The sequence below is a fragment of the Branchiostoma floridae genome, chromosome 3 (genome assembly GCF_000003815.2).
Source record: "Branchiostoma floridae strain S238N-H82 chromosome 3, Bfl_VNyyK, whole genome shotgun sequence".
NCBI classification, from domain to species: Eukaryota; Metazoa; Chordata; class Leptocardii; order Amphioxiformes; family Branchiostomatidae; genus Branchiostoma; species Branchiostoma floridae.
This window is the reverse complement of record NC_049981.1, coordinates 19,645,844-19,673,704: the sequence shown is the minus strand read 5'-3', so window position 1 is coordinate 19,673,704 and position 27,861 is coordinate 19,645,844. Positions and strand designations below refer to the sequence as shown.

The 27,861-nt window shown below is 38.7% G+C and overlaps 3 protein-coding genes across 16 annotated transcripts in view; 1 reads left to right on the top strand and 2 right to left on the bottom strand.

The window, feature by feature from the left end:
* The window catches only part of LOC118411581 (protocadherin-15-like), a 143,491-nt gene extending 132,176 nt beyond the window's left edge, over positions 1-11,315 (bottom strand). For 3 of the 11 annotated variants that reach the window (XR_004830691.1, XM_035813996.1, XM_035813997.1), the window contains exons 1-2: positions 10,772-11,312; positions 5,801-5,936 (exon numbers count right to left, since the gene is read on the bottom strand). The gene's annotated coding sequence lies outside the window, so the exon portion shown is untranslated. Of the gene's footprint in view, positions 1-5,482; positions 5,568-5,800; positions 5,937-6,291; positions 6,383-10,771 lie in introns of those variants that run through there. The other 8 variants (XM_035813988.1, XM_035813993.1, XM_035813992.1 and 5 more) reach the window with 5 other exon arrangements.
* Positions 11,316-13,381: 2,066 nt separating this feature from the next.
* Positions 13,382-19,419, top strand: LOC118412687 (glyoxylate reductase/hydroxypyruvate reductase-like). Its single transcript, XM_035815703.1, has 10 exons — positions 13,382-13,606; positions 14,161-14,291; positions 14,676-14,748; positions 15,165-15,210; positions 15,388-15,458; positions 15,641-15,729; positions 16,362-16,466; positions 16,956-17,091; positions 18,079-18,209; positions 18,890-19,419. The coding sequence occupies exons 1-10, from the start codon at positions 13,431-13,433 to the stop codon at positions 19,009-19,011; spliced, it is 1,080 nt and encodes a 359-aa protein (XP_035671596.1). The 5' UTR covers positions 13,382-13,430; the 3' UTR covers positions 19,012-19,419.
* A 1,311-nt stretch (positions 19,420-20,730) lies between these two features.
* The window catches only part of LOC118412686 (bifunctional methylenetetrahydrofolate dehydrogenase/cyclohydrolase, mitochondrial-like), a 27,429-nt gene continuing 20,298 nt past the window's right edge, over positions 20,731-27,861 (bottom strand). For 3 of the 4 annotated variants that reach the window (XM_035815698.1, XM_035815701.1, XM_035815702.1), the window contains 2 exons: positions 24,988-25,206; positions 20,731-23,401 (listed from right to left, as the gene is read on the bottom strand). In XM_035815698.1, coding sequence (XP_035671591.1) covers positions 23,241-23,401; positions 24,988-25,206 — 380 coding nt within the window. In that variant the 3' untranslated portion in view covers positions 20,731-23,240. Of the gene's footprint in view, positions 23,402-24,339; positions 24,493-24,987; positions 25,207-27,861 lie in introns of all 4 variants that reach the window. The other variant, XM_035815700.1, reaches the window with a different exon arrangement.

Sequence of the window (27,861 nt, the reverse complement as noted above, 5' to 3'; positions counted from 1 at the left end):
GTACTAGCATTCAGTAGAAAATTCCTTTTTGTCCCCATGATGCATTGTTTGGAACCCCATGATTTTAATTTTCATTGTTAAATCTGCCACTTTAAGTTTACAAAAAACACTCTAATCAGTATCATGTCATGAAGTTAAGATTATTTTCTGGACAGATACAGCCCTGACTAGATATCAGTACCAATTTGACTTGAATGAAGATTCCTGGTACGTGTATCTGAGTGGTGGAAGAATATTGGAGGAATATTGATTTATGCATTTAAGGGTTACATCCCAATATATCATCCTCCATCATTCTATGTCAAATTGAACATATCACAATCATGAGGATTGTAATAGAACAAGTCAGCAAAGTCCAGTCTGACAGATCGAGCTACATGTACTTCAGGAAAACTAATATCGTAAGCAGGGCTGTCTCCAGGACCCAGGATGAAGATTTGCGCGTAGGGACCAAAACATCTTATCTTTTTTTCTGATCCTTATCAGTCGAAGAATGACGTTTTTTTCCTCAAGCAGTAGTGCAATGCGGTTTTTCGTAAATAGTCTCCAGGGTGACAATGCTGTATACTAGAATTTCACCAATACGACATGACTTTATTACCTTTGCCAGAATGGCTAAGGTTATGTTTTAGGCTTGTGAGTCTGTGTGTCTGTCTGTCTGTCTGTCTGTCTGTCTGTGTGTTAACAGTATAACTCAAGAAGCCTTTGATGGATCCCAATAATATTTGGTAGGTGGGTAGGGGTCGGGAAAACGAAGGTCAAGTTTGATATTGGGCCCCCTAGCGGCTTGCTAAGGTACTGCAGCAAAACCTCAATTTTTTTTATCTCGTGTTCTGGACCTGCTGTGGTTATGATTTTTGAGTGGTAGATAGCCCTTGGTGCAGAGAGTAAGCGCTTTAAGTTTGGACCCCCTAGCAGCTTGTTTGGAACTGCAGTCGCCGATTTCCTTTCAAACTTTGGACGAGAATAACTCGAGAACGTGTTGATGGATCGTCATGGTTTTTGGTATGTAGATAGCCCAAGTAACAATGTACACAATGGAATACCAATTATGCAAATCAGCAACTAATTTGCATAATTAATGAGGAAAGTTTATAAATCCACTGCATTTCATGATAGGACTTTCAAACTTGTCACATATATAGATGAGGAAGAGAGAAATATCAATGCATATTAATTATGCAAATAGAGACCTCATTTGCATAATTAATGAGAAAATATAAACGTGTTGACGGATCGTCATGATTTTTGGTATGTAGATAGCCACAGGGAAGACTTACATGATGGAATTCTAATTATGCAAATTGACAGCTAATTTGCATAATTAATGAGGAAAGTTTGTAAATCCACTGCATTCCTTTATAGGACTTTCAAACTTGTCACATTTGTAGCTGAGAAATAAAGAAATATCTATACATATTAATTATGCAGATGATGATCTCATTTGCATAATTAATGGCAAAATATGAACATGTTGACGGATTGCCTTTTTTTGGTATGTAGATATCCTAAGTAAAAACGTACATAATGAGATACTAATTATATAAATTTGATAAAAAGTTGATAAATCCACTGCATTTCGTGATAGGACTTTCAAACTTGACACATATGGAACTGAGAAAGATGGCAGAGACTAAGAGGTGTTTGTGTGGGTCCGGTAATGTCTTTTCTTGAACTGCAGGAGCCGGTTTAGTTTCCTACTTTGAAAGAGAATAAGTCAAGAAGGGATGAAAGGATCATCATGATTTTTGGTATGCTGATTTAAGTGATGCTTGATACAATTTAATATCATTATGTAAATAGGGATCTAATTTGTATAAGCAATGGCGAAATGTTATGAACCAACTCCTGGCATATAAAATAAAATGTAATGAGTAACATATTTATGTCTACAGACATCATTCTACATAACAAACCTGGTTTATTTGGCAAAGGTATGTGTTCGTGGAAATCTAGTTGTCTATAAATTTACTTTCTAAATCTACAGTAGTCAGTGTTATCTGGTGCTATGTATGATTGAAGAACGTCCATAAGCTTACCTCAAAGCAGGACATCATACTAGTAGCGACTTTTCCACAGAACATGACAGTACCCAGTGCCAGCCATTATGAACATACTGTTGACAAGGTTAGGCCTTTATAATCCCACCAGCTGCATCCCACACCAGTCACACGACACCTGTTCACCCGACGCTCTTCCATTACTATTAGACAATTTGGGACATGATATTGACGGCAGAAGGTGCCATGGTAAATGAAAGATTAATAAGCTCTGCTGTCTCTAATCAACATCAATCATGCAAGCATGTACTAACAGACAAGAGACTGATATTTTTGTTTTCTTCAAATCTCTGTTGTCCATGGGAAAATTCTCAAAAATTTCATAGTACTTGTCTACATTTGCTGTAGATGCAAAATAAGCTGATGAAATAAAGTTAACATAAAATTCAAAGGCCATTTTTGTCAAGTTGATGCTGCATAAACTCAAGAATATGAAAGGTATGATTTACAAGTACTTTGGTACAACAGTTTTCTTACCAAAGCTAAGACTTGAATTCAGTTTCAACTTAATAGAATAGAAGATATGACTGAATCAAACAGTTACATTCCTAACTTTGACATAACACCACTTTCTACAAACCCAAGATTTACATAGACCTGTCCCTTCAAAATTTGCATGTTGGGACAGAAAAAATTACGCTGTCTATCCAAAAATCTTGAAATCGTTGAAAACATCTTTTTGTATACCCTTAATTGACAAATTTGATATTGAAAATTATAAGTGGGACATAAAACATTTGAAGCCTGAGACAGCCTTGACATAGACCACCTGTATGGCCCTCTATAATCTATAGGTGCTATGAATAATTCATCAGCCTACAGCTTGTGCTAGAAAGTACATGTGCAGGTGTTGGTACTACACCATGACTGGGGCAGGCCGGCTGGACTCAGCTGGCTAATGGTTCCTGGTCTTTCTATTTCATTTGATGATGAACTGTCCTGGATAATCCCATGGCAGTTCCCAACATAACCTTCCAGGGTCAACATAGACTGGGCAACATCTGCCATATTGCATGTAAAAAATTCCCTTCCAACCAGTCTTTTACTTGCTATCTGTCTCTGTACATTGCTCAGCAGAAAAGCTCAGTGAGTGGGATAGAAGGATGACATCACATGATGTCCACACCAGATGACAACAGTGGATTTATACATACAATGTACATGTACATCAGAGGAGAACAATTATACTTCCAGATCTAGAGGGGAGGAAACATGACAGCCATAGATTGACACCAGCTATTCCAAATGGTGTCTGGACCCATTGACTTTTCAGTCAGTTTTAGCCAACTACAATTGGACAAAAAACAATTTTCATATTTTCACATGGACATAGAAAAGAAAATTTTGTCATATTTGGACTTAAAATGAAGGCATGTAGGTCTTCCTCCCTGATGTAACAAGCAAAAGGTGAACTGCTGTCAGCATTGCACCAGCCAATGTGTGGACATGACCTGTTAATTTGTTGACATACAGCCCCTGAAAGCTTTATTACTGGACAATTTACCACCTACAAATTAACTTGCACCAAGGATGATACCCAGAGGACTGACATTAATCTTCATCTAGATACAGACCCAACTGTGGCATCTAGCATCCAGGTGGTCTAACAGACACTGAGAGTTTATGCTACATTATATAGAAAAAATTTGGATTTTCAAAAAGTGAGTATCTTTTACATTGAGTCTCAAGAGTAGATGAGAATATTGATGATAATAGTGCATAAGAAAGAGAACAGTTTAATAATTCAGTCTACCACCAATATGACAAAACTGTCAATTTCTGTGGCATGCATCATTGAAATTCTAATGGCATGAAACAACCAATAACATAAAAAGTACATTTAGCATTGTCAAAAGTTGCTTGTGTGTTCAACTTTATGTTTCAATGGATATTTCATGTTTATCAAGTAGGGCTGATTGACTCCTGAAATTACTCATTCCTGAAGAATTCATGAAAAAATGTAATTAGGGTAAGCAGTTGGGATGTTCTAGAGATGGTGCACTTGGGAATTCTTTATGTACCTGACAAAAATGGGTAAAAGTGCCTACAACCGTACAACGTACAAGGGTTTTTAAAAAACCCTAATGTACAATTCACCCACAGTTGTTGTGTCTAGTCATCTACATGTTTTATCAATGAACTTTACCTGCAAATGCATTTACCTGTAGCAATTTCAAGGGCCATTTTCCTCCATAACCAAGTGCTTGAAACATTTTCCGCAGACCTCACCTACACATGTCAAATTCCCAATAAAATTACTTTAGAATAGTAAGTGATTGTAAGTACTAATTTTAACTATAGAATGTGATATTTTCTGCAAAGTATATCTAGATATTCTGGTGCACAGCTGCTGCTGATATTATATCACATCATGAATAAATAAATAAATTTTACATTCAATAAGAAGAAATCAGATGTTAAAACATTGGTAAAAAATCAATTCTTCAATTTTACGGAATCTTTCCCTCTTAGTCATACTACAGTACTTGTGTAGGAAACATTGTTTTATTGATGTGCATTTTATAGAGTTGTGAATCTTTATTATCTTGCTAACAACTTGCCACACCTTTGTTTGTACAAGAGCTCCTCCTACTTAGTATACACCCATAATGTCTCCTTAATATACTGGCTGTGTGCAATTAGATCAGCACTTATAATGTGGAAATAATGAGTGCTGACTGTTTTATGGCTTGTTTATCCACAGGACCCCTGCTTTAGCCCTGGGAGATCTATCTGGGCCTGCAAATATGCCATTTGTTCCGCCCCATTCAGGATGTGCAGCAGGGTGAAAAGGGGTGACCTACTTCTTGGCCCATGCCAGGAGTTCAGAGGAAGGACAGAGCATCGGACACTTTGATCCTGGAAAGATGCTGTCCTTCAAAGGAATTTAGAGCCAAATCTGTCATTTTGTTGCTGAATGTACCACCTCAGTTAGAACTTTGTATAACCTGACTAAATCAAGCTTCTAGGCCCCCAGAATAAGTCCCAGAAAGTAAGATTGTAATGTGTGTTAAGCATAGGAAACCAGGTGTTATACTTATGGAATATAGCTCCAGGTTATCTTATCTTTGTATATTTCTAATCATAAAGACTGTTTAACCTCCTCCCTGTTGCATAACCGTAAACAAATTTGGTGCCTAAAGGTCGGACCTCAGCAGGGAGAAGGCTAATTGTGATTTATGGGTTTGATTCCTGGCACTCTTGGCTAGATGTTGCGTCCTATAGAAAGGGACTAAACACAACTTTCCCCACTCCACAATTGGTAACTGACTTTGCTTTGGCTATGGAGGTAAAAAGTAGTGGAGGGAGAGGGACCAGGTCTCTGTCTTCCAATACTGAGCTCTAGACACATTATAAATAACAACCCATTGCCTTTAACGAAGGCCTTAAAAGGGCTTTATAATTACTTTTACATTATTTACCTTTTATTGGACTGATTAGAGCTAGACGTCCTGATGTGAAGATTTTTTCTTGTTTAGGTAGCAAAAGGTATCAAATTGTTCATGGCTGGAAAATGGAGTATGGTGTATTTATTACACAGGATTGTTTACATCGGTAAACAGCTTTTACAAACAGCCATCAACACAAAGTACATGTTTGAATACAAGGCTCAACAGGTCTAAAGAAAATAGCTATCAGTTCCCAAAATCAACACATATATAATAGTGCTGGCTTAAAGTCTTGACTGGGATAAATGCTACTGAGATAAGAAAAAAGATAGTGTAAATCTGTTCACTCACCTGGGAATGTTATCCAGATGTCACTCTGAAAGTTTGGTCCAGAAGCTGAGGTTTTTGCCCCTGGATTCAGTTGTCTCCTTTCTTCTATGTCTGGTAACTTTGGTTTGATTATTCACTGAGATGACTGTGGCACATCCTGGGTAGACAGGATTTTTAAAAAAGTAAAAAAGCAAATTAAGACTCACTCACTCACTCACTCGACCAGGTCAACATGCTCCCAGAAATAGCATAGCTCCTCCACAGATGATGCTTTTGAATCTTACAGAAAATTACAACCTAATTCTTATGATATGAGTAAGAAATGGTCAGTTTTCAAAATCCGTACTACTGGTGCTCTAGATGTTATGATTGGCCATTTCTAGTGATGTCTGATCTCAGCTGAACTTTCAAAGCCTGCCCCATCCTTTTACCCTCTGTCATTCAACTCTAACCTACAAGGACACAAAATCAAATTCAGCATCAACCCAACAGTAAGGACTGAGTCCTCATACCACACGGGAATACTTCCCCTAGGTTTCACCCTCTCAATTCAGCTATGGAAGGTCTCCATGTTTCATGTCCTTGCAATGCTTTGTCATGCAAATGCTGCTGCCATTGTTATGAGACAAAGAGCTTATATACGTACTTAATAATACCTGGACCTGATCTATATGGATTGTCATTGTAGGGGCAAGCAGTCATGCACAAAAACTACAGGCTAGGAAAACAAACACACTAGGACAGTGTACAGAAAATCAAGTCAGCGTAAAGTAAGCATCTGCTTCTATGGATAAAGCAGAGGGTACCAGAAAGGATCACCCAAGGAAGAAACCCTACCAAAGATAAATGCTCCCTGCAGCAAGGCCTTTGACCTGTCTTTTTCTCTGTAGAAAACAGGACTTTTGTTTGGACAAGCGTTGTTGCTTTTTGAGCCAAGAAGGTAATGGTCTTAAAGTATAGGGTTGATGTTTGCATAGCCGTGTAATTGGAGCTAGACTGTGGTCCTGGGTCATCTATGCTCTATAGGATAAGGGTATATCTTGCACCATGTTATTATTCAATCATGCATATTTTTCAATACAGAAATAATGTGTTGCAGCAAGCATTTGTTGTATGAAAACAAGTCTTACCACGTAGATCTATTCATTCAAACCAGCGACAGTAAAGAATAGCTACAAGTACAATTAAGGTTGGTACACATTATGTAAAGAAATAAACTACTTAGTAAACAAACATTAGCACAAATTCATTGTCTTGAGTATACAAAGGACTGCAAAGATAATATTCATATATCCAAGTCTCTCTGTATCTCAACTGGCAATTTTTAAAAACTTCTCAACATAGCAGATCTAGATATTTAGAGGGCACATTGATTGAATACCCACATCATATGATGTGACAGAATCCATGGTCCTGGCAGATTCTTGCCATTCCAAACTCAGTTTCCTTTTGTCCTCACTGGTTCCTTTCTGTTCCAGGGTCAAATGAAGTCCTTTTTAACATGATGGTTGAATTGACCCTTGTTCTCTGAAGACCCATTCTTTTTATTTGTCTCTTTATGTAAATGCTATATCTGAACACCAAAATTATTTCTTATTAGAATTTTAGACTAGTTAGGCAGGAGACAGCACAGAAAAAATGATTTTACATTATTTACAAAAGAATCATAATATAGATAAGAATGTAAGTTACGGTACAGTGTTACATTTGTTAGAATAAAAATATTAGACTGTAAATTTTCTGACATATATGACAGTAATTCATGACTGCTCCTGAAACATTAGTTGGTTTTGTTATCCAAATTTACTTGGTGAAATGTGATGAGGTCAGAGTTCATACAAGTCCTTTATTCACAGAAAGGCACTCCTATCCACTCAAGTGGGAAAAATTGATTTTTCCCACACTTATATATGGCTGGAAATATGCAGATCAATAAGAGGGTGAGGCAAACCGGATGGTGTATTGTTATACATGGAACTGTTAAGTACGATAACACACTTTGTTGCTCAGTTTTCTCAGACATTACATGATATTATATTTAGGTTTTATGTTGATCTCCTGATAATATGAAGATCTTAACTTGGACAATAAATCTTTAAAAAAATAATCAAACATTATATGATATTGCAGCTAATACATTTTTTTCTCTTTACATTTGATTTTTGTTTGAAAAAGTATACAAGATTATGAAAAGCTAATTGAATTTTGTAAGAGAATTGCTGATTTGAAATTCAATTTTGTGTGTGTGTGTGTCTGAGTTTTTGTCTACAAGGTTACAGGTGGAAATTTCACACCCTGCCAAACTTTACCTGAGCAGAGGAGGTTCACCTGCATTACTCAGGTTCTACTGTGTACCTACATGCTTTGTACGTAACAGATAGGTTTACTTCATGCTTCAAACATGTGCAAACAGTGGTAGGTACTACCAGTGCCCTTGTATACTGCGACAGATGTTTACCAAGTGGGTGTGTGGAGAGTACTAAAGAGATATTGGTCATCAGCCAAGCAAACAGCTTAACAAGCTCTGGTGTGGACAAGATGTTTGCAAAAAAGTCCTTGCCAAGAACATTATAGAATATAGGTTTCATGGATGATACAAGATCTTTAGACAAAAATCAAAGTGCAAAAACAACTAACTGTTGTAAATTTGTGCCTGGTTGTTATCATATTCATGTACGAACAATATTTGCTCTGCAAGCATCTATTACCTTTTCAATGACTGGTAGTCACAAAATGATTGTGTTATAAGCAAATATCTTGTTAGCCTTTTTTTTACTTTTAGGAATATGCAACAAATGGGTATTATAGGCTCTGCCATGTTGAAAGAATCGAATACAGATACGTTCAATGGAATACAATGTTCTTAATCTTTTATCATTTTTACCAAGGTATAAATATTTTGTTCCAGTAAAGGATTTAACAATCTTTTATTCTGTTTTCTGAAATAGAAATTCATCTGAATTGAATGGAATACCCAAGGAGCAACTATTTCCATTGTTAGTAGTAAATGTAGCAATCTCAGAGTTGAACCATTTTACATCATTACCAACAGCCTGAATCATGATCCAATACTTGTGCTGGCCATAACCACTTTCTGTTCCAGCAATTTCTCTCCTGATACATCCCGGTAATTTTCTAAGAATATGGTACATGACTTCATTTGGAGCTCTCATCAGGAATCTACTAGGGAATCATGTTACAATGGTCACACCTGGTGGCATCAATTTCACAGGTGACACTCCTGGTGGACCCTGTTCCATCTCACTTGCTCCTCCATAATGAAGAGGAAATCTTGCTTGGAAAATTGATTGGAAGTGTTTGGGAGGTAGGGACTATGCAGAATCAATTAAAAGCCTTACTCAGTCCTTGTGGTCTCTCTGAGTCTGTAATAATGTGTGTTTGCAAGCAAAAGTAATGTCTACACACACATGTATGATCGTTTACATAGCCGAATCTCAAGTCAAATCATGCCATAATAAATGAGAAAGGCATTGTGGTTGGAAGGGATGTGAATTGGGGATGTTGGAGGATTTGCCTCAAGCACTAAAAGGGGGAAGGACTAGCACCCCCCTCCCTGTAAAACATACCCTTGTATAGAAACAGTAAGGAAACTTGCTGAGCCATGTGCCACCTGGCACTACAAGGTGAACAACAAACAATTAGTGCAGAAAGACAAGCCAAAGAAACCTGAACCACACATCTGCTTGGAGATGAGCTAACATCAAGGAAACAGGTGTTGCCAAGGTTGGAGCTCCTAGAGACCCATTATGTATGGGTGTGGTCCTCTGCAAATGTAACCATGGATGCTAATTGTCAATTTACGAACATAACCTTAACACCTCATGACCTCTGACAAACACCCACATTTTGAAGAGGAAAATTCTCTGGAATGTAGAGGGAAGGCTGAAGAATTTTTCACTTGTGGACATGGTCTAGGTGTGGTCTTTAGGAGCATAGCCATGTCTTTTCTTTTCAGAAGTTCATCTACAAAGAACTTGATCTCACAATATATACATGCACATTCATTTCCAAATTAAGAAATAACGTTATGTTTAAACTTTTAGTTATGAAAAAAATGCAGGTGGGTGTAGCATTGCTGTTGAAAATTTGCTGTGGTTGACATAACAATTCAGTCTCAAGATATTTATTTTATGCAAAGAAAAAGTATATGCTTGTTGATTTCATTGTTTAATTTAGCAGTACAATATTATCATTAAGTTATCTATAAATGATTGTTTGCTTCCTCAAAAGGAATCTGAGCTCTCTTGTCACTAGTTGCAGCAACGTTGTGCTCCATGCTTCAATGGTACAGTCACACAAACATGCTAAACGTTTTGTCAGCCAATTCCCCTGGGAAAATACCGACCAATACCAATTAAGGTGCACATTGCTGCACCATGGCCCCAGAAAATTGCTCCACTCTTGGCGACTCTCCTCACTAATAATGGCTGTCTCAGGTTCTTTAGAAGAATTCCCACTGTGCTTATGGAAGGGTGGGATTTGTTTATCAGGGTCTCAGGGTGTGTTTGTTCCCTGTTACAAAAGTAGGGAAGAGAAAAGGAAAGAATCCGTGTCTAAGTCTTGTATTTAAGAGACCGTGGGACCGTAACGCTACAGTAACGAGCTACCGGTGCCTGGCCGTGTTTGGTTACAGTAGTGTACTGTTCACCTGGGCACAGGTGAGGGTAGGGACAATGCTCGTGGTACAACGTAGATATTACATGTAATAGAAGAAATGTCTTAGTTAGGTCTTATATACATACTTGGAGAAAGAGATAGGACTTAAAATGTACACGCAGGGGTGAGGTTACAACTTTTCCAACCGAGAAATTAATGACGAATATTCTATAGTATAAAGGGGATTGGCAATAAAAAGCGGAGTCTTGTGGATCGGACATGGATCCGACAGTCTTCAGCTACCGTGACACAAGCTATCCATTCTATATTTCTCGCTAGTATTATATGGTGGACCATTAAAATGAAAATACTCACCTGCGACCAGTACCACTGGGATCCACACTGTGGCCGGGATCCGGTCTCCCACCAGGACCTATTTTGGCACGCCTTCCGACCGGCAAATAGCACTGGTCTAAGGCCCGGAAGAGAATACCGACTTCTGTTGGATTCAGACCCCCAGCTCGCTGTATGGTTACCGTTCTCCAATTGAGGTCAAGCTCACCATTAGTTACACCCGAGGAACGGTGAAACTTCCCGAACTAGAAGGTGAAAGATTTGGTCCGAGTCCAGAGAAGATACCTTTTAGACCCAGAGCACGTTCGCGTGGCGGCGGGGCACTGAGACCTGGCCTCCCGACTGCATGCCACAACTCTTCCCTAAACCACGGACACCACGCAAACACACGTAATCTGAAGAAACAGTGGAATTTCGACACGCAGGCTATTCCCAACCGTCTCTAAGTTGTTCTTGTCGTTTCCGGTTGGGCTCCTATGCCGATGATCACGCCCAGAAGGACAGAAAAGCCATTGAAACCCAGCCTGACAGCCACAACAACAAGCTCGAGTGGTCCCGCTATTGTAATCAAGCCTTGAAAAGTTCGCGGAACGAGCGCTGATTGGCTAGGTGCGGACTGGACGAATTCAAAGTTATGGTGGGGGTGACATTGATCGCTGCTATTCAGTGGTGCTGTGTTGTGTTAAAAAATGTTTATGATATAAATTTTTGGTAATGGAGGCGGAAATAAACTATGGTTTAATGGTAATTACAGCTGAGGAGTTTTATCCAATTTAGGTATCGCAGCCATTGTCATTTATTTATGCAGCTGACTATCTGAATCAACGAAGAGCGAAGAGTTTGAATTAGATTTCTCTCTTTACTAAAAAGCGTAAATCAAGCGTGGTAACATGCATTGGCATAATACCGGTCATAAGCCTTATACCGGTCGATTAAAAATAGTGGAACTTAAAGAGATCTACACATGCAACAATAGTTATTTCTGAGGTATGCACACTTCAGACATCTAGGTGTCCAATACATCATTTACAAAGCATCGATAACAATGCATTCGAAGACAACAAGGCCAAAAGTTTTCAGGTCATTTTCGGGGCAGGCGAGCTCGTCGTGGGACAAACACACTGTCACGTTCATCGCCAGATTTGTAGACAATAATCACATGTGCTCACGGCACAAGACGAGCATGATTCAACAACAATCTTGAATTTCTTTCCTACAGACCTACAACTCTTGTAAAAGTGTGAGGAACCGTTGCATTATCGCCCGGATCTACGGCTGAATGGGTCAAATTGAACGTACGGCGCCATTTTCCCGCCATTTTTAATGCTACGGCCAGCAGTAAAGTTTTACGTCATAGCGGTTGTGACGGACCAAAATTAAATGAAAATTCTTGTCAGTATACGCCCATTTTCTCATGACTTTTTGTATGCTCATGCAGATTTTTGTTTTGTGCAACTACTAACAGGAAAGAAAGGAACAACAGAGGATGTATAAAGGTACATAGCGGCAGTTAATTGTGCCGTGTTTCGTTCGGCCGGTATAGTGCACCCCCTTCCAACCACGCGCCCGTTCTCCGTGCAATTCCGCGGTGTGTTCCAATTACGATATTATGTTTTTAGCAGGACCAGAGAGACAAAATAATTTACACAGAAGAAGTGGCAAAGGTAAGCTGTAACAGCAACATGTAACTGGAGAAAATGATGCGTTGATCATTTGCCAAATTAGCATTGCTTGAGAAATTGCAGTAAACCGACCGGTATTATGCCAATGGATGTTAGATCTTGACAAAATAGGAATCGCACTAAATCTGTAAACATCTTGTTTGTTGTCCTGATGATTTCACTAATATGCTTATCCTGTGCTTTAGGTTGTGGATATTTAGTCTCTACTGAATACATGGAACTGTTTGTTTTGAGACAGGTGGTAGACAGACAAGTGGTGCTAATCAGAATAGCAGGCAACATTGTCACAACATGACAATGTTGTTTGTTGAAGATTTAACGTTACAGGTCTATTTAGGTCTGTCTTGTCCACACAGTCACATTGAAGTTGAGTTTTGGTCTGACATGAATGATCCTAGAAAATGTACCAAATATGACCATTAGTTGCATTTTTCTTCGTTGTTTGAATGTGTCTTTGTCTTACTTGTCATTCTGTTGAAAGTCACTGGCCCTAATTCTTTTTCGCTGTGGCTATTGACACACTGAGCGTGCCTATAGCCATTTTTTTTTTTTGACCATGCTGATATGACCTTACACGGATGACATCTTTTGGCAACCCAAAACTGATGCTGGCTTGTGTGCAATAAGAAAAGGTTGGCAAAAATTAAAGTTGTCTCTGTTATGTTGAAATTGAAATAGTTGAAATTTGAATAAATTACTAAACACACATAATTGTTACAGTGAACAATAGATTCTTCATTTCTGTTCTTTCACATCTTCTTTGGCTTTGGAACTGACTTTGGCATTCCACGACATTGGTAACGGTTATTTTTGCTGCTTCATACGATTGACATAAGCTCAAAAAGCTTATTTTGGGGGAAACGGACAAAAATTTATGTGCGGGGGTAACGTTATAACATAATCAAATCAACATGGCCCATCCACTGATGGGACGTCCCACATGGGAATATTTCCCAGGAGGCATTGCCCATTCAAAATGGCCGCCGCCGTCTGAAAACATGAACTTTGCCCCAAAACTTCAACATTTCTGCACGAAACCTGCCTTGTTTGGGTGTTTTATAAAGAGAGAAGGGTCCAGAGGGATACATGTGAGAAGAATGAGCACAGCAGGGAAGCCAAATGTGTATGTGACTCGTAGGATACCGCAGAAAGCGCTGGACTTGCTGCAGGGAGAGTGAGTTTTCATGTTACGTTTATGAATATGATTCTAATACATTGTCATGAGCTACGTCCAATCACTCCAGTGTACTCTGCTATTTGCCAATAATTCAATCAACGTCTATGTAAATATATATGTGGAGAATAGAAATTTGTGCTCCATTACAAGCGTGACTGATTCGTGAGTCCAGCATAAAGAATCAATTATACCCGCCAATTTTACGCCACGGCCACGCCCCCTATATTTACACCTTTTTCCCAGATCAGCTTGGACTATCATTGTAGATAATTGGCAAAATACACAGCTGTTTCGAACCATTTTTTAAAAGAAATACTTCTATAGTGAGGCAATCTACAATAAATCATAATGATTGGATATATAATCAGTTAGCTAGGGAGACATCAGAGACATATCCAGTTGAGTATCTTGTAGCGTTATGCTAGTTTCTCCCAAATTACTTTACAATAGCCACTCCTCCTTTGCGGAGACGCTGAAAATTGTAGCTGTTTTTTTTAACCCCCCCCCCAGTCTTCTCAAACATAAAGTGAATACTTTGTATCCTGTTCCAGATGTAGTGTGGCCCAGTGGGATGCAGATGACCCTGTTCCCAGGGTAGAACTGCTGAAGGGAGTGAAGGGTATAGATGGGCTGTACTGTCTGCTGACAGATAAGATTGATGCAGAGGTGCTGGATGCAGCAGGTGGGTCAGTCATGTATTTGTTTATTTAGTAACTAAGTGTTATTACGCGATGAGAAGTAAAAGCTTATAGCAAGTAGCATGTAAGTCTTTGCTGTGAACAACTTTAGGAATGTCAAACAATTTTAAGTGTTTGACATCCCAACACCCAGATCCTCAACCTGACCAAGCTCACCAGGATGTTGGGCCTAATTGACCAGGGTGTTCCACTGACTCAGAGTTAACTGGGCCAAGTTGGTATATGGCCAAATCATTCTAATCCCAATTTCAATATGAAAATGTACTGGGGAGAGCCTGAGAGGGACTAATACTATAGTCAATACTCATGACATAACCAAACATGCTTGTGTCTATTTTCTCCTTACCATGTTGCTATGTGTTTATCAGGACCAGGACTGAAGGCAGTGAGCACCATGTCTGTGGGGTTTGACCATATTTCATTGCCAGAACTCAGGAAAAGGTAAGTCAGCTCCTCAAGTCCAGGTCAGTATCATGCCTGTAGGTAAAGGGGGGTTTGGATGACCCATACTCATACATACTTGTGGGTACCCCTAAGAGACGATCAATGAATCCTCTCTTGACAGCGTTGTTAATGTTATCATCTCCATTTTTTTTACCTTGAAATCTTTTTAAAAAATGAGGGAAATGCCATTTCAGTGGTCTAATTTTACAAATTTTACAGTGATGCCCCTGGACTCCCTTAGAAAGCTGGTGCCTACATTACTTGTCTCGGGCCTTCAGTGTTCCTTAGTCCCCAAAATGTACAAAAGAAACCCCCTAAACAAAATCCTTATAGTGACCAAAAGGTATAGTTGATACTGTAAATTTGCAATAGTGTTTGTGTTAACCTTAAATCTACATCACATATATTTTCAGGAAGCTCCCACTAGGCTATACTCCAGATGTGTTAACAGATGCAACAGTAAGTTCTTTAAGATTTGAATTACATATACTCTGTTATGGTATATGACATTTCCAGATCTTTGATCATGATGTTTTATTAGTGTGAAGATTTCAAAACTATTTCTAATTGAAAAGTCATCATTATTCAACCTAGATGTTATGAATGGATCCATAATGTTTCCATCTATGTCCTCAGGCAGAGCTGACAGTTGCCTTGCTGCTCACCACAAGCAGGAGGCTGGTCGAGGGAGTCCATGAGGTCAAAAGGTCACATTCTACTGTAATTCATACTTACCTATTTTTAAGTCAAGTATCTGCAATATTATGACTATGATGATGTTTTACAAGAGTGTAAAGAGAAGCACTCTTTTTCCTTTTTTATGAAATGGTTTATAGCTACACCAGAATGTATGGTACTGACACTTATTACTTTCTCCTCCTATGTTCAGTGGTGGTTGGGGCACGTGGATCCCCCTGTGGATGTGTGGTTCAGGACTGTCTGGCAGTACCGTGGGGATTGTAGGCCTGGGTAGGATAGGTCAGTGCCATTGGTTGCATTTCTTTCTTCTGTTGTTTGTTGCTATGATCCTCTACTAGCTTGTCCTATGGATAATTAGACCAAATTGAACTAATACCCTGGTTACTGTAAATACAGAAATTTTCGCAGTGGTTTAATGTTGCGATTTTTGCATTACAAATTTACCTCAAATGTAAAACCACCATGAACGTTTTTTCCATGGCAGTAAGAGATTACATTGCATGGTGCTACCGCAAACTGAAAACAATCGCAAACGGTCCTTTTTCCCGCTACTTCGAAATTAAATCCCTGCGAACTTAAATGCATTTACAGTAACTTGGCCCAAAACCCTTAGCCTCCCTAACCCTAGCCAAATACGAATTCTGGGTATTGACTGAGCCAAGTTGGCATGGTCCTATTGTCCTGTAGCTTAATTAATTCTTGTGTTAGAATGTTATTTAGCAAATGTCCATTTACAGTTTATTTGTCATTTCACCGCAATCCTTTCCGCTTTACAACTACCAAATATCCTTAGTGGCAAATAGATAGATCTAGATCTAGAAATTGATAGATCTAGCTCTAGATATATCTAAGTGAAATAGAATATTCTTGTTGTAATTTGGCACATGTTAATTTCTTTTGATCCACAACAGGTGCTGCAGTAGCTGAAAGACTGAAACCATTTGGAGTTTCCAGGTTTCTGTACCATGGCAGGAACCCCAAACCGGAGGCAGCTGGGAAGGTTGGAGCAGTGCATGGTCAGTGTACTCAGGCTGCTGGAATTGATTCAACCACAGAAAATGAATTGTATTCATCAAATATAGAATATATTTGCTTCAGTTGATTCTTGTATGCTGGGCATTATTTACAGCTACAGTACAGTAACTGTTGTTTTGTATGTTGATTGTGTGTGAGAATTGAAGTTTCCTGCAACAAGAAGGTTGAAATATAAGTTAGCATTGTCCAAATATGTAGTGCCTTTCCAAATTCCATGGCCAATGTTACCGTCATCAAGAAAGTTATTTTTCTATGCTGTGTGTTTGTGTGTCTATCTGTCTAGATATAGTAAAAAATCAAGAAGCCGTGGATGGATCCTCATGATATTTGGTAGGTTGGTACGGGTCAGGAAAGTGAATGTCAAGTTTGATAATAGGCCTCCAAGCAGCTTTCTATAGGGTCCAATAGTACTGCAGAAGAACTTGTTGTTTTGGTATCTAATCTTATTTGTGGCTGTGTTGGATTTCCAGTTGAATTGGAGGAGCTCTTGTCAGAGTCAGACTTTGTGATTGCGACCTGCGCCCTTACACCTGAGACCAAGGAAATGTTTAACAAGACCGTCTTCAGCAAGATGAAATCTTCTGCAATCTTTATTAACACAAGCAGGTAAAGATGCCATGCTTCATCTTCAAAATTCTTCACGAATATAATCAAATATTTATCCCTCTAAAAGAATCTATGTAATCAGCCTTTGCCTTGAATTTCAACTTTATTGTAGATTGCTGAGTTTCACATGCCAAAAAGATAGTTACATAGATAAATACATTTATACTTGGATTTTCAAATTCCTGATGTCAGTCCAAATTGAAAGTGTTAGCTGCATCTAATCACCAAGCAGATTCTACGGTAGCATAAGATAGTATCAAAACCTGGTAAAGGAATGTAGCAGGCCTAGGAGTGTGCATTGGCTACCTGATGAGGATCTGCAGCATAACGCACTGGTCAAATGCTAGTATCAGGCAATCGTGACGTAAATGAAATGGTAGCCAATGCACAGATTTTGATACTATCTTATGCTGCTGAAAGGATCTGCTTTTAGAGTAAGCTGCATCTCCCTATTGAAGATAGTGCCATGCAAACGTTACATCTAGTCGCTGTAATCTACTCAATGGACCAAGAAGGCAGTACTGGTACTGCCTGGTAGAAGAGACATCTAGTGAGTAGAAAAAGTATTGCAAGCAAGTCACATGTAAAGTCTCCTTCAGGCTTGAGGCATATTATGACCACCTGTACATAGGGACTACCTCGCCAATGTGACCACATTTTTCCCATCAACACCTGCTTAGACCAGATTTTAAAGGTTCACTGAATGTCCCTGTAGTTTAACTGGTGGCAGCCTCACAATTAATTATCTGGTTGGTAAGTGGGAGACCCCCAGTTCAATCCTAGTTAGGGTATCTTGGTCAGGGCTGCATCCGTCTTTTAAAAGGGATGTAAAATAGTGGTCTGATGTTTGAGTTGCCTTGAGCATGTTAAAGGGGAAGGGCATGCAACCCTTCCCTGTAACAATATTCCCTGCTACAGATAAAGGACAGTTGCACTAGGCACTGCAAGGTTTGTCTTCGGCAGGTTTGACTGTATGTTTTGCTTCAGAGGAGGTGTGGTTCACCAGGAGGACCTGTATGAGGCCCTGAAGAGGGGAACCATCAAGGCAGCAGGACTGGACGTCACCACGCCAGAACCACTTCCTACTGATCATCCACTCCTAACTCTGGACAACTGTGGTATGTTTGTTTGTCTTTTTATTACCAGGTACATAATCTGTACATTGTCTCATAGCATGACACATTAAAATAATACCTAGACTGATGTTGAAAAGGACATTCATCTCCATCTGATCCAGCCAACTGAAAAGGTGATCTTCTGCAGGTTGTAATATGTACTCGTAAGTTGCTGCTCTTGATGAAAAGCTGCACTTTTGATGGTGTGTGCTAGATGTCTCTCCTAAAATTATAGAGTCAAGTAGATTCTATAAATGCACCGTTTTAACCCTTAAACTGCCAGAGCTTCAGCCCTATAAAATGCTATTAGTGCCGAGGTTGGCCGCTGACCCCCGAACAGAGACAACCGAACAAGGCCGAAGTCCCTAACGTCCGGGGTTCGTGCGCTACATGCACGCAAAGCTGCTACTTCGGGGGAATACGCTATCCCGGTTATAACCGGGCACGGCACACAAGGCATGTATATGCGTGCCGGATATATCCAGTTTTGGCAGTTTAAGGGTTAAAGCACCCTTCTTAGATTACTGAAATTAATTTTGTCTGTGTGTAGCACTGCAATATTACTGCAAGTAACATCAAACCTGAGTATTTATGTAGATAGCATCATTAGCATGATAATAGACAAGTTAGGAGTATTTGTTTAAAATTACACTTTCCTTAATTTGTTGTCTGTACTCTTATAGTTGTCCTGCCACATATCGGCAGCGCTACAGTGGAGACGCGGACAGAGATGGCTGTCTTGGCCGCACGTAACCTGCTGGCTGGATTAAAGGGAGAGAAGATGCCAGCACAGGTTCAACTTTGACCCCGTACACTGCAACATTGACCTCAATTAGCATAAAACATCAAACGTAACAATTTTGGTAATGTCTTGATCAAATTGTGGTGTAGATACTCATGTCGATGCATGTTTGATGGTTTGAAATTAATGTGAGGAAACCTCTATCTAAATACTTTATTGTGAAAATGTAACGAAATGCCCAAAGTGTACTGCAACTAGATCTACCTGTATACAGTTGGTATTATGAAGGCAAAAAATGAAGCTGCTTGTCCGATAAAAGTTATCTGAAACAATTTGTGCAAGCAGCAATTTAAGAATGTTAAATACGGGAGGTACCTTGTTGTACACATAAAAATCATGAAGGCTGCATAAAATATGAAGCATGTAAATACCCACTTTATCAAGATAAAAATACAAGTGATCGAACAGTTTTTATTGCTTGTCTTCACTTTCATCCATTATTGAGGCATATACTACAGGGCGATGTGCACTGTAAAATTACATTTATTACAGTAACATTGGTTTCTTTTAATAATATGGGAGGTCATTTTCCAAATGTCAGGTCAACTTGTTCCTGCACGGAGTCTTGTAGCTTCATATGCCATTTGAAGGAGCCAGGTTTTCTTCTGTGCTCATGTGCCAAAGTCAGATTCCATCATAAAATGCCCCAGCAAGAAGACATATCTGAGACCATTCTGATTATATGGATGACATCCTCTGGGCACCCCAAAGCTGATGCAAGACTAAAAAAACTGCCTTCTCTATGAAATATATGTTGTGACCACATGGGGAATGGGGAACAGTGAATAGAAACAATAGATTTGTTATTTCTGCTTTTTCACACCGTTGATTTTGGAAGATTTCACATTAGTATCAGATTCCATTGGTTGATTTCATTTTGCAATTTACAGCATCTCTTTGCATATTTTGCAGTATCTTTTTATGATTGCAAACCTTTGTATTACAAACGGACAAAAATTGCTGGGAGCATGGCTGTCATCCACATAGACAAGTCAGTGTGGCCTTAGAAATCTGTAAGAGGTTCCAAATTTCTAGGGTCCCTACAAGTTTCAACTGGCCAGAATTAGCCATATAATTTCAAGCCACTCCACTTTTTTAGATGGATGACTGCTTGAGAATGGATGCTGCACTATTTCCTCTTGAGCGCTGGCAGGAAATTGGGTTCATGCACGCCAGGCCATGGCTGGTAGGATTAATGTGCTAGATCAATAGGTTAGCCTGGAGAGGAGCTATGTTAGAAGCTCTGAAGTAAAGCTGTGTGAAAAGATCTGTCTGGATGATGACTGATGTTGAAGATGCCAGCAAGAGACAAAAGGGCCCTTATGAGGTGTGGATGCATAAATCTGATAGAAGATGTGCATATAGCAGGTTTGAAGAGGGCAACGGTTTTTGGTACATTCAATTTACCTTGAAGAATGATTGACATTATCAGATACTAATGCAAATCAGGAGCTCTTTTTTACCTTATTTTTTGTCTGCAATATTCATGACATGTTCCTGTGGTTTCTAATACTAATGCAAATCAGGAGCTCTTTTTTACCTTATTTTTTGTCTGCAATATTCATGACATGTTCCTGTGGTTTCTACACTTCACATGTGAGGATATTTGGTACATGTAGTAGCACTCTAAAGACAAAAGCAATAATTTTTATCATTTTGTGTAGAGTGAAGGGCTTAGAACTTGAATGAGGATGTGTAAAAGAACAAAAGGAATCATGTACATGGGTACCGTACTGTAACAGCAATTTATTACACAAGATAAATCATGATGACTTGTTACACAGGAAATGCAAATTTAAATGCAAAATAATTTGTGACATTTGGCAGCTTTGAAAATACATTGTACAAGTTCTTTGGCACACTAACAGTATTGAAAGGACTTGGGACTACCAATAACAGCATATCATTAAAAAAGGTTAAAAGGAGTTTAACATAAAACAGTACATTTGATAAGTTTTGTTACCTTATATGCCATACTGGCCTCTCTGTTTTAAATCAGAAAAAAGCCACATGGCTGGAACGATTTTATGCAAAGAATATGAGAAGAATAGGATAACCATACATGGGAAACAGTAAGATATAATGAAAACAAAAAGTTTATAAAATAGATAAACAAATGTTCAACTTGAAAGGAACCAAAATGTACATTGTTCCAACATTACTTGACAAAACAACAGGCAAGATATTGATAATCTATTAACACAGTTTAAGTACCTTTGGCAAAGAATGGCGCCTTACATTTTTAAACACCAGCAGCCATAAAAAATACCTAAAAGGCAAGATGCACATTAAAAAACTGACAAGAACACAACAACCATTCCTTGTTACTAAAAGCTACCAGTATACTAGTATTTAAAAAGACAATACTGACTTAAGTACAAGTATGACATTCCAATATAAAGTTGATATAACTTCCTACTACATGTATGTACAATACATTGTAGTATATGTCCCAGGACAATGTATCTTAGAATATTCGACAAAGCTTTTTCCTCTTTTTTTTTGTACAACAGAATTCTTGTTTTTCCTGGTACCAGTTTTTAGCATCAGCTGAGCTAGTAAACTTCCCCCATACAGATTTCTATATATCAATTATTCTATCCTTGATTGTGAGATCTGTTGTAAAACTAGAAATATTTGTCATTACACCAAAAGAGAATTATTGTGACACATTAAAGCTTGGACTGCTGTAAATTTCTATAGAGAAGAATCGCTCTAATTGATTGGCACAACATCTAATTAAAGTTACTGTTACAGTACTAAAAAACTAAGGCTAAAACCTACCTCTTAGTATAACTTAATTTTTACATAACAACGTAAATTTTTCCACTCAAATTTCTGATTCTTTAAATATTTCTATGTGGCACATGCGAGTAAACTGTCAGACAATTGTCATCAGACAGCAGATGGCGTCTCCTCTGGCAGGATTAAATCTCAATTCCAACGGAACCAGTAATTTTCCATTACCATTATCCCAATATAGCCATGATGGTCTCTCACAGCAGTTTGACACTAATGTTATCTCACAGCAGTTTCCAGCTAGCAACCACTTTACAACACAGTTTCATGACTCAATGTTGGGTGCAAGTACTTTCATTATCTCTAAAGCTTTGAGCAACTTGACACACTGCTAAAACCTACTTTAAGTTAGCTATTCTTAAAGAAAATATATCTTCTTCCACAACCTATAAATACATGTACATATATTAGTACTTAAAATGGTTCTTTATGGTGCGATAAATAAACAGCGGCGATGCATGCAGGTAAGTGTAGTTGTTTGGATGTTAGCAGAGCTTTGAAATTGTTACAGTTGTGAGTTGCTGCTCTAAAATAAGTTGCTGTGCCTAAGACAACTAAGCAAGCATTCTCAAAATTTTCCTTCTTTTCCTTGACCATAGATTCAGGAAATGACACTAGATTTTCAATGATTTTCTTCACTAAAGAGCAGAGCATGACCAATCATTATATTATTTTTTGTACATAATTTTCATTATTCTAGGATATTTAAGTTGCAGAAAATAGGTTTCTTAGCCATGTAATACTTGTGTCTGTACACAAGTCTATTCAAGTTTAATACTTGAAGAGCTAGTCAATTAGCCTTTACCTGCTGATTTAGCCTTTTGGGACCAATCTTGGTTCTCACAGGCTTAGGTAATATGGAGAAGGTTCAATGTATAGAATGTTCAGTATGCATACTGACTACAGCTTAATTCTAGTATACCAGCTTAATTCTACTATATACCAGTATATATTCTAAGGTCACTTCTACGTGAATGAAACTTTGCATCAGGGTTCAATGAGAATGTCAAAAGAGAAATACCGTAGGGCTCTTTTATGTGAAACTACTAAAGGATGAATTTTTCATAGAAAAAGATCAACCTTTATAGTACATTTAGTAAGATTGTAATGTAAGGCTTGGAAAAAGTAAGTACTTCCTGAATCTTAAGTAATCAGTGCTGCAGGTAGCTCTGTCTCTCCCATGGTTCTTGATACTAATCTTGAGTGTGTGTATACTTGCCCTGCATTTCAATGCTAATGCCTCCAAATACTAGTCACATGAAATCCAGTAAGTCAGGTATATCCATAACTATGAAGGGTGTGACAGAGATGAAGATATGTAAAAGTGATTCTTTCCATTGCTACATATCCCTCAACAAGAGGTTGCTAGATTTTTTTTCTTCAAATTTAGGACATATTCCTAAGTTGCAAGTGACCAGTGAGTGCTATATGGTTTATGAGACTTCCTGGCCTAGTGTTTTCTTTGGGTGCATGGACAGGCCATAGCTGGGGTCTTTCTTGGCAGCAGCCAGAGTATTCTTCATCAACATGGCAACAGTCATGGGCCCCACCCCGCCTGGCACCGGTGTGATGTAGCTAGCCTTCGTGGACACTCCTGTTGGAAGGACAGAATCATTATACAGATGTTAATACATTTTATTAAGCATTCAATATACTGTCATATAATTTTAAACTCTTGATCCGACGTTAAGAGTAACAACGGAACAAACCACTGCAAAAAAAACAGCAGGGACAAACCAGATACAAGAAGATATTGATATCAACACTGCAGGTGGGGTCCTGTGATGGAAAAGAAGCCAACAAAAAGACAATGGAGGAAAGCAGGACCTTCTTGAAACAAAAAGCAAAGCTGTGGTAAAACTTAAATCAAGTAAAAGAAAAGCATACAAGTATAGCAATACAGGTCACTTCAAGTTTGAAAAAAAATGCTTACTTTTAAACACTTATCAGAATTAACCTTTTTGTTTCGACTTGTTCATGAGTTTATAGAGTTTTATATGGCATTTGGGAAAGATACATCATGGTATATTTGTTCCTTACATAACTTTTACAGTTATGTTTCATTTACCTACTGTCTTAACAAATTCAAAGTGACCTGTGTTATGCATAGTGTGGAAAGATTTTGCTAAAAATGGTGGTATTCGGGATGGGAAGAGCAGAGCTATGAAGGTTCTTTCCTTTGCTATGGTTGTCTCACTAGGAGTACATATTCTGCATTATCTGTGCAGCAGAACTAAGGCAAGAGGGTAGGACCAGTGGGTTTGGGAGGGTAGTGTACAGCTGGAAATAAAAGTCTGAAAAGGAATTAATGCACACTTCAAAAGCAAATTGAAAAATACATGTGCTCTGTTGTTTGCAAGGAAACAAAAGAAAAGGCTTTGTTTAAAAGCACGATTACAGGAGCTGTGGGTAGCTGGGTGATAGATTACTTTCTGTGATCAATATGCTGTTTGTAGCAAAATAAAGGACGAAAAAACAGGAAACATGTTACAGGAAGCATGTTACAGCTACACATGTAGACTAACAGATTACTTTGTATTATCTGCATGTTGTCAGTAGTACTGAATCAGTCCCAGCTATACTGGCCCTTAGCTGCCTGCATGGTGTTCTTCATCAGCATGGCCACTGTCATGGGGCCAACACCTCCCGGCACTGGGGTGATGTAGCTTGCTTTTTGGGACACACCTGTATGACAGGTGAGTTGTTACACAACAACAGCATACACTGCATATATTTCTTATATCTTCATGTTACATATTGGTTACAGTCGTAATTCAAAGCATAACATTGGTCCAAAAAACTGAGCAAGAGTGGAAGAAATAAGGTAAAAGGTAGCTAGCTTCATGGTATCCTGTAATCCGGTAATTATGTTCTAGCGATTAACGTGAGGATAAAAATGATGGAACATTATTAGGTTATTGCTTTGTTTATTGAGGATCGGGCAAAAAGAAAAATATGTATAAGAAGCTATTCCATCAATAATACAAAAATATGATACGATTACATTAAGTAAAATACAGCATATACAAAGATAGAAGATGAATAATATAAACAATCAATGGAAAAAAAGACATGTTGATGTACGATCAAACACAAAAACGATATGTTGAAGAACATAGGAGAAAACATGTTAAATCACCCTAGGAGATCTTGATAGCAAACACAAGCAAATTTACAGACCTTCAAAGTCCACATCTCCAACAAGCTTCATTTTGCCAGTGGCGGGGTCCATGACCCTGTTGATGCCCACGTCTATCACCACCACCCCTTCCTTCACCATGTCTGCAGTGATGAGGTTGGGCTGGCCCACCGCCACGATGATGATGTCCGCCGTCTTGGTGAACACTTCCAGCTGGTCCCCGGGGGTGTACCGGTGGCAGATCGTCGTGGTGGCATCAGCTGCACAGGAAAGCAGATTCAAGAAAAGAAAATTAAGTGATCAAATTGTACACTTGCTACACAGTCAAAGGCAATATGACAAGGCTATATGCTTGTTTCCCACAGTCAGCCATCAGGGATGTGTGTAGTACAATGTGTGTTGCAAGGAATGCTGGGATGGCTGCTTGATCTCTCTAACAGGAAACAAAGCAAGGAAATGTAAGGCCAGTGTTTCCTCCCAACCTGTCAGTGTTTCCTCCAACTTTTCCTTACACATTCACCAGAGGAGGAATGCTGCTCTGTGGTTTATCTAGGAGAGCATGTGGTGAAATACAGGAAGAAACATAATGACTGATGCACAAAGAAGCCATGCTTATGAACGTAACTTTTAAATAAGGAATTCATCTCCCATGGTGTTATCTCAAAACTAGACATCAAGAGAGAATGTGATGTTTTGTCAAAGTGACTGAAACACAACAGCCATACATGGAGGCAGGCTGTTTCAAATAACATCTATATCCCACCAAGTTTTTACCGATTCCTACCTATGAATTGGATGGACAGGAAAGCCAAGATAGAGGAAAAGTGGCAAAAAATGAACTGTTTCCCTAGGGAAGGGAAATGTATTCTATGCATCACATGGGATATTCTAACTCATGCATCAAAGTTGCTATCGGCTGTACCAGTCTGTTTAGTTTATTTGGTTCTTCTAATAGGGAGTTTATATGAATGGCTAGTATTCCTATAAATGTGTACTAACGGGGACCGCCCTAAGACGGTTCCCGTCCTAAGACGGTACGGATTTTTTTTCTGATCTTATTATCCATAAGTACACCGTGTTTGTTGCCACTGACTATGCTGATTACAAAGGTAAATGAACCAAGTCCATGCACACAGCTTTAATTTGCATTCCAAGTATACTTTAACATATTTACTTCATGTTTTTTAAAAACAGAATTCTAACAGTAATTTCGACAGTGCTGAATCACTGCGGTCACCGGCCTCTGCGTATTGGCGGCTCGTGTCGCTAACTATACAAACTCGTCCAAGCAGTCACACGACTGCCATGATACACATAAATAAAGCTCCATAAAACACTATGGATATGGGTCTTCAAATGTTTGTTGAGTAGAAAAGCAACCAAAAGGAAGCGACATAAACATTGCCACCATTGTACTCCCAAGGGAGTGTGGCCGTGAATGTGGCAGACAAGAGAACGCTCCAAAGATTTATTTGACTGTAACAAATGAATCGTGCTGTCTATGAAAATAAGACTTGATAGAGAGATGTATATGATGTTTTCATATAATCACACAGAGTTTTGTTGATGTTGGTGGTGTCGTTTTTTCGTAATGGTTTTTTTAGTCGGGCATTCACAATCAGTGCATTCAGCCCATTGCCCGTAAAAACATCAGCTGGATTGTTCTAGGTACAGCCTTCCTCATATGAGACAGAAAGTACATACAGTCACGATTTTACTGTTAAAAGTAATCTAAAATATCATACTATTGATTTTTTTCTGTGTACTTAAATTTACCACTTACTTCTGAAGAGAGCAAAATGTAAAAAAGCGTACCGAGTTAGGCACACTGTCCAGCGTAGCACAAAATTGGAAGGTCACATACACGAAATTGTCTCACAGTGTTTGCCGTAACACGCAGCGCGAAAGGTTCATGAACCACATGAATGCATTTCTTATTCAAGTATGTTGTTCAAATCTATGTGTAAACAAGAGCTTTTAAAAAAAGCTGGTCTTTCGCTTACTTATATTGTGTAGGTAAAACTTTTACCAGATGAGTTTCAGAACAGTTTCAATGGTATGAACTAGGGGTGGGTACTGGAACAGAAAATTCAGGTACAGGTACAAAGGATCAGGTGCAGGTCCGGACTTGATGGTCTGTGCAAACTTTTGAAGGGGCGATACTCAAAACAATTGTCCATTTCGCTACTAAGGAATTAGTGGAGTATCTGATTACCACTGGTGTTATAAAGTCCTATGTTCATGTGAACAACACTTGTTCTGTACGTTGACGTACAAAGTTTATTCAATTTGTTCTCGTAATTTATTGCACCAGTAAGCCCTTAAACGTATAGATGCCTGCTGATATAATGTGTTCATTTTCTAATTGGTGCAGCATCCAGTTTACTGATTTTTGTCAGGTCTGTGTCTGTTAATAAAATTGTACTTAATGAGTTTCAAAATGCAAATGCAGTTTCATTGTGGTATGTTGAAAGGAACGTTTCATTTCTTTTCGGAAAGCAAAATTATTGAGATTTTGATTCATTACGTCAGTGGTTATGGGCCACAAACTCACTCCATCGGGGTAGCTTGGAATCTTCTCATTTGAAATCAATTAGATAAAATATTAGTCAGTGTATTTTACATATATCAAAGAGGGATACACTTTTGTTGAAGTTTCTTCCACGAAGATCCCTTGAAATTTCGAGTAGTAAGCAATTTTCCACATGCAACCGCCACCCACCCCACGTCAGATCTCTGCACAATTCTGGATTTCATAGAGGTAATTCTCCACATCGTGACTTAGGCTCTGGGTCATTTCAACTTGAGAAGGATCAGAGGACTGATCGAAAGCGTCGGTATATAAGCGCTTTATTTTGTGCACGGATATATGGTCCTAAAATTGAACATCGTAATAACACATCAAAATCGCGACA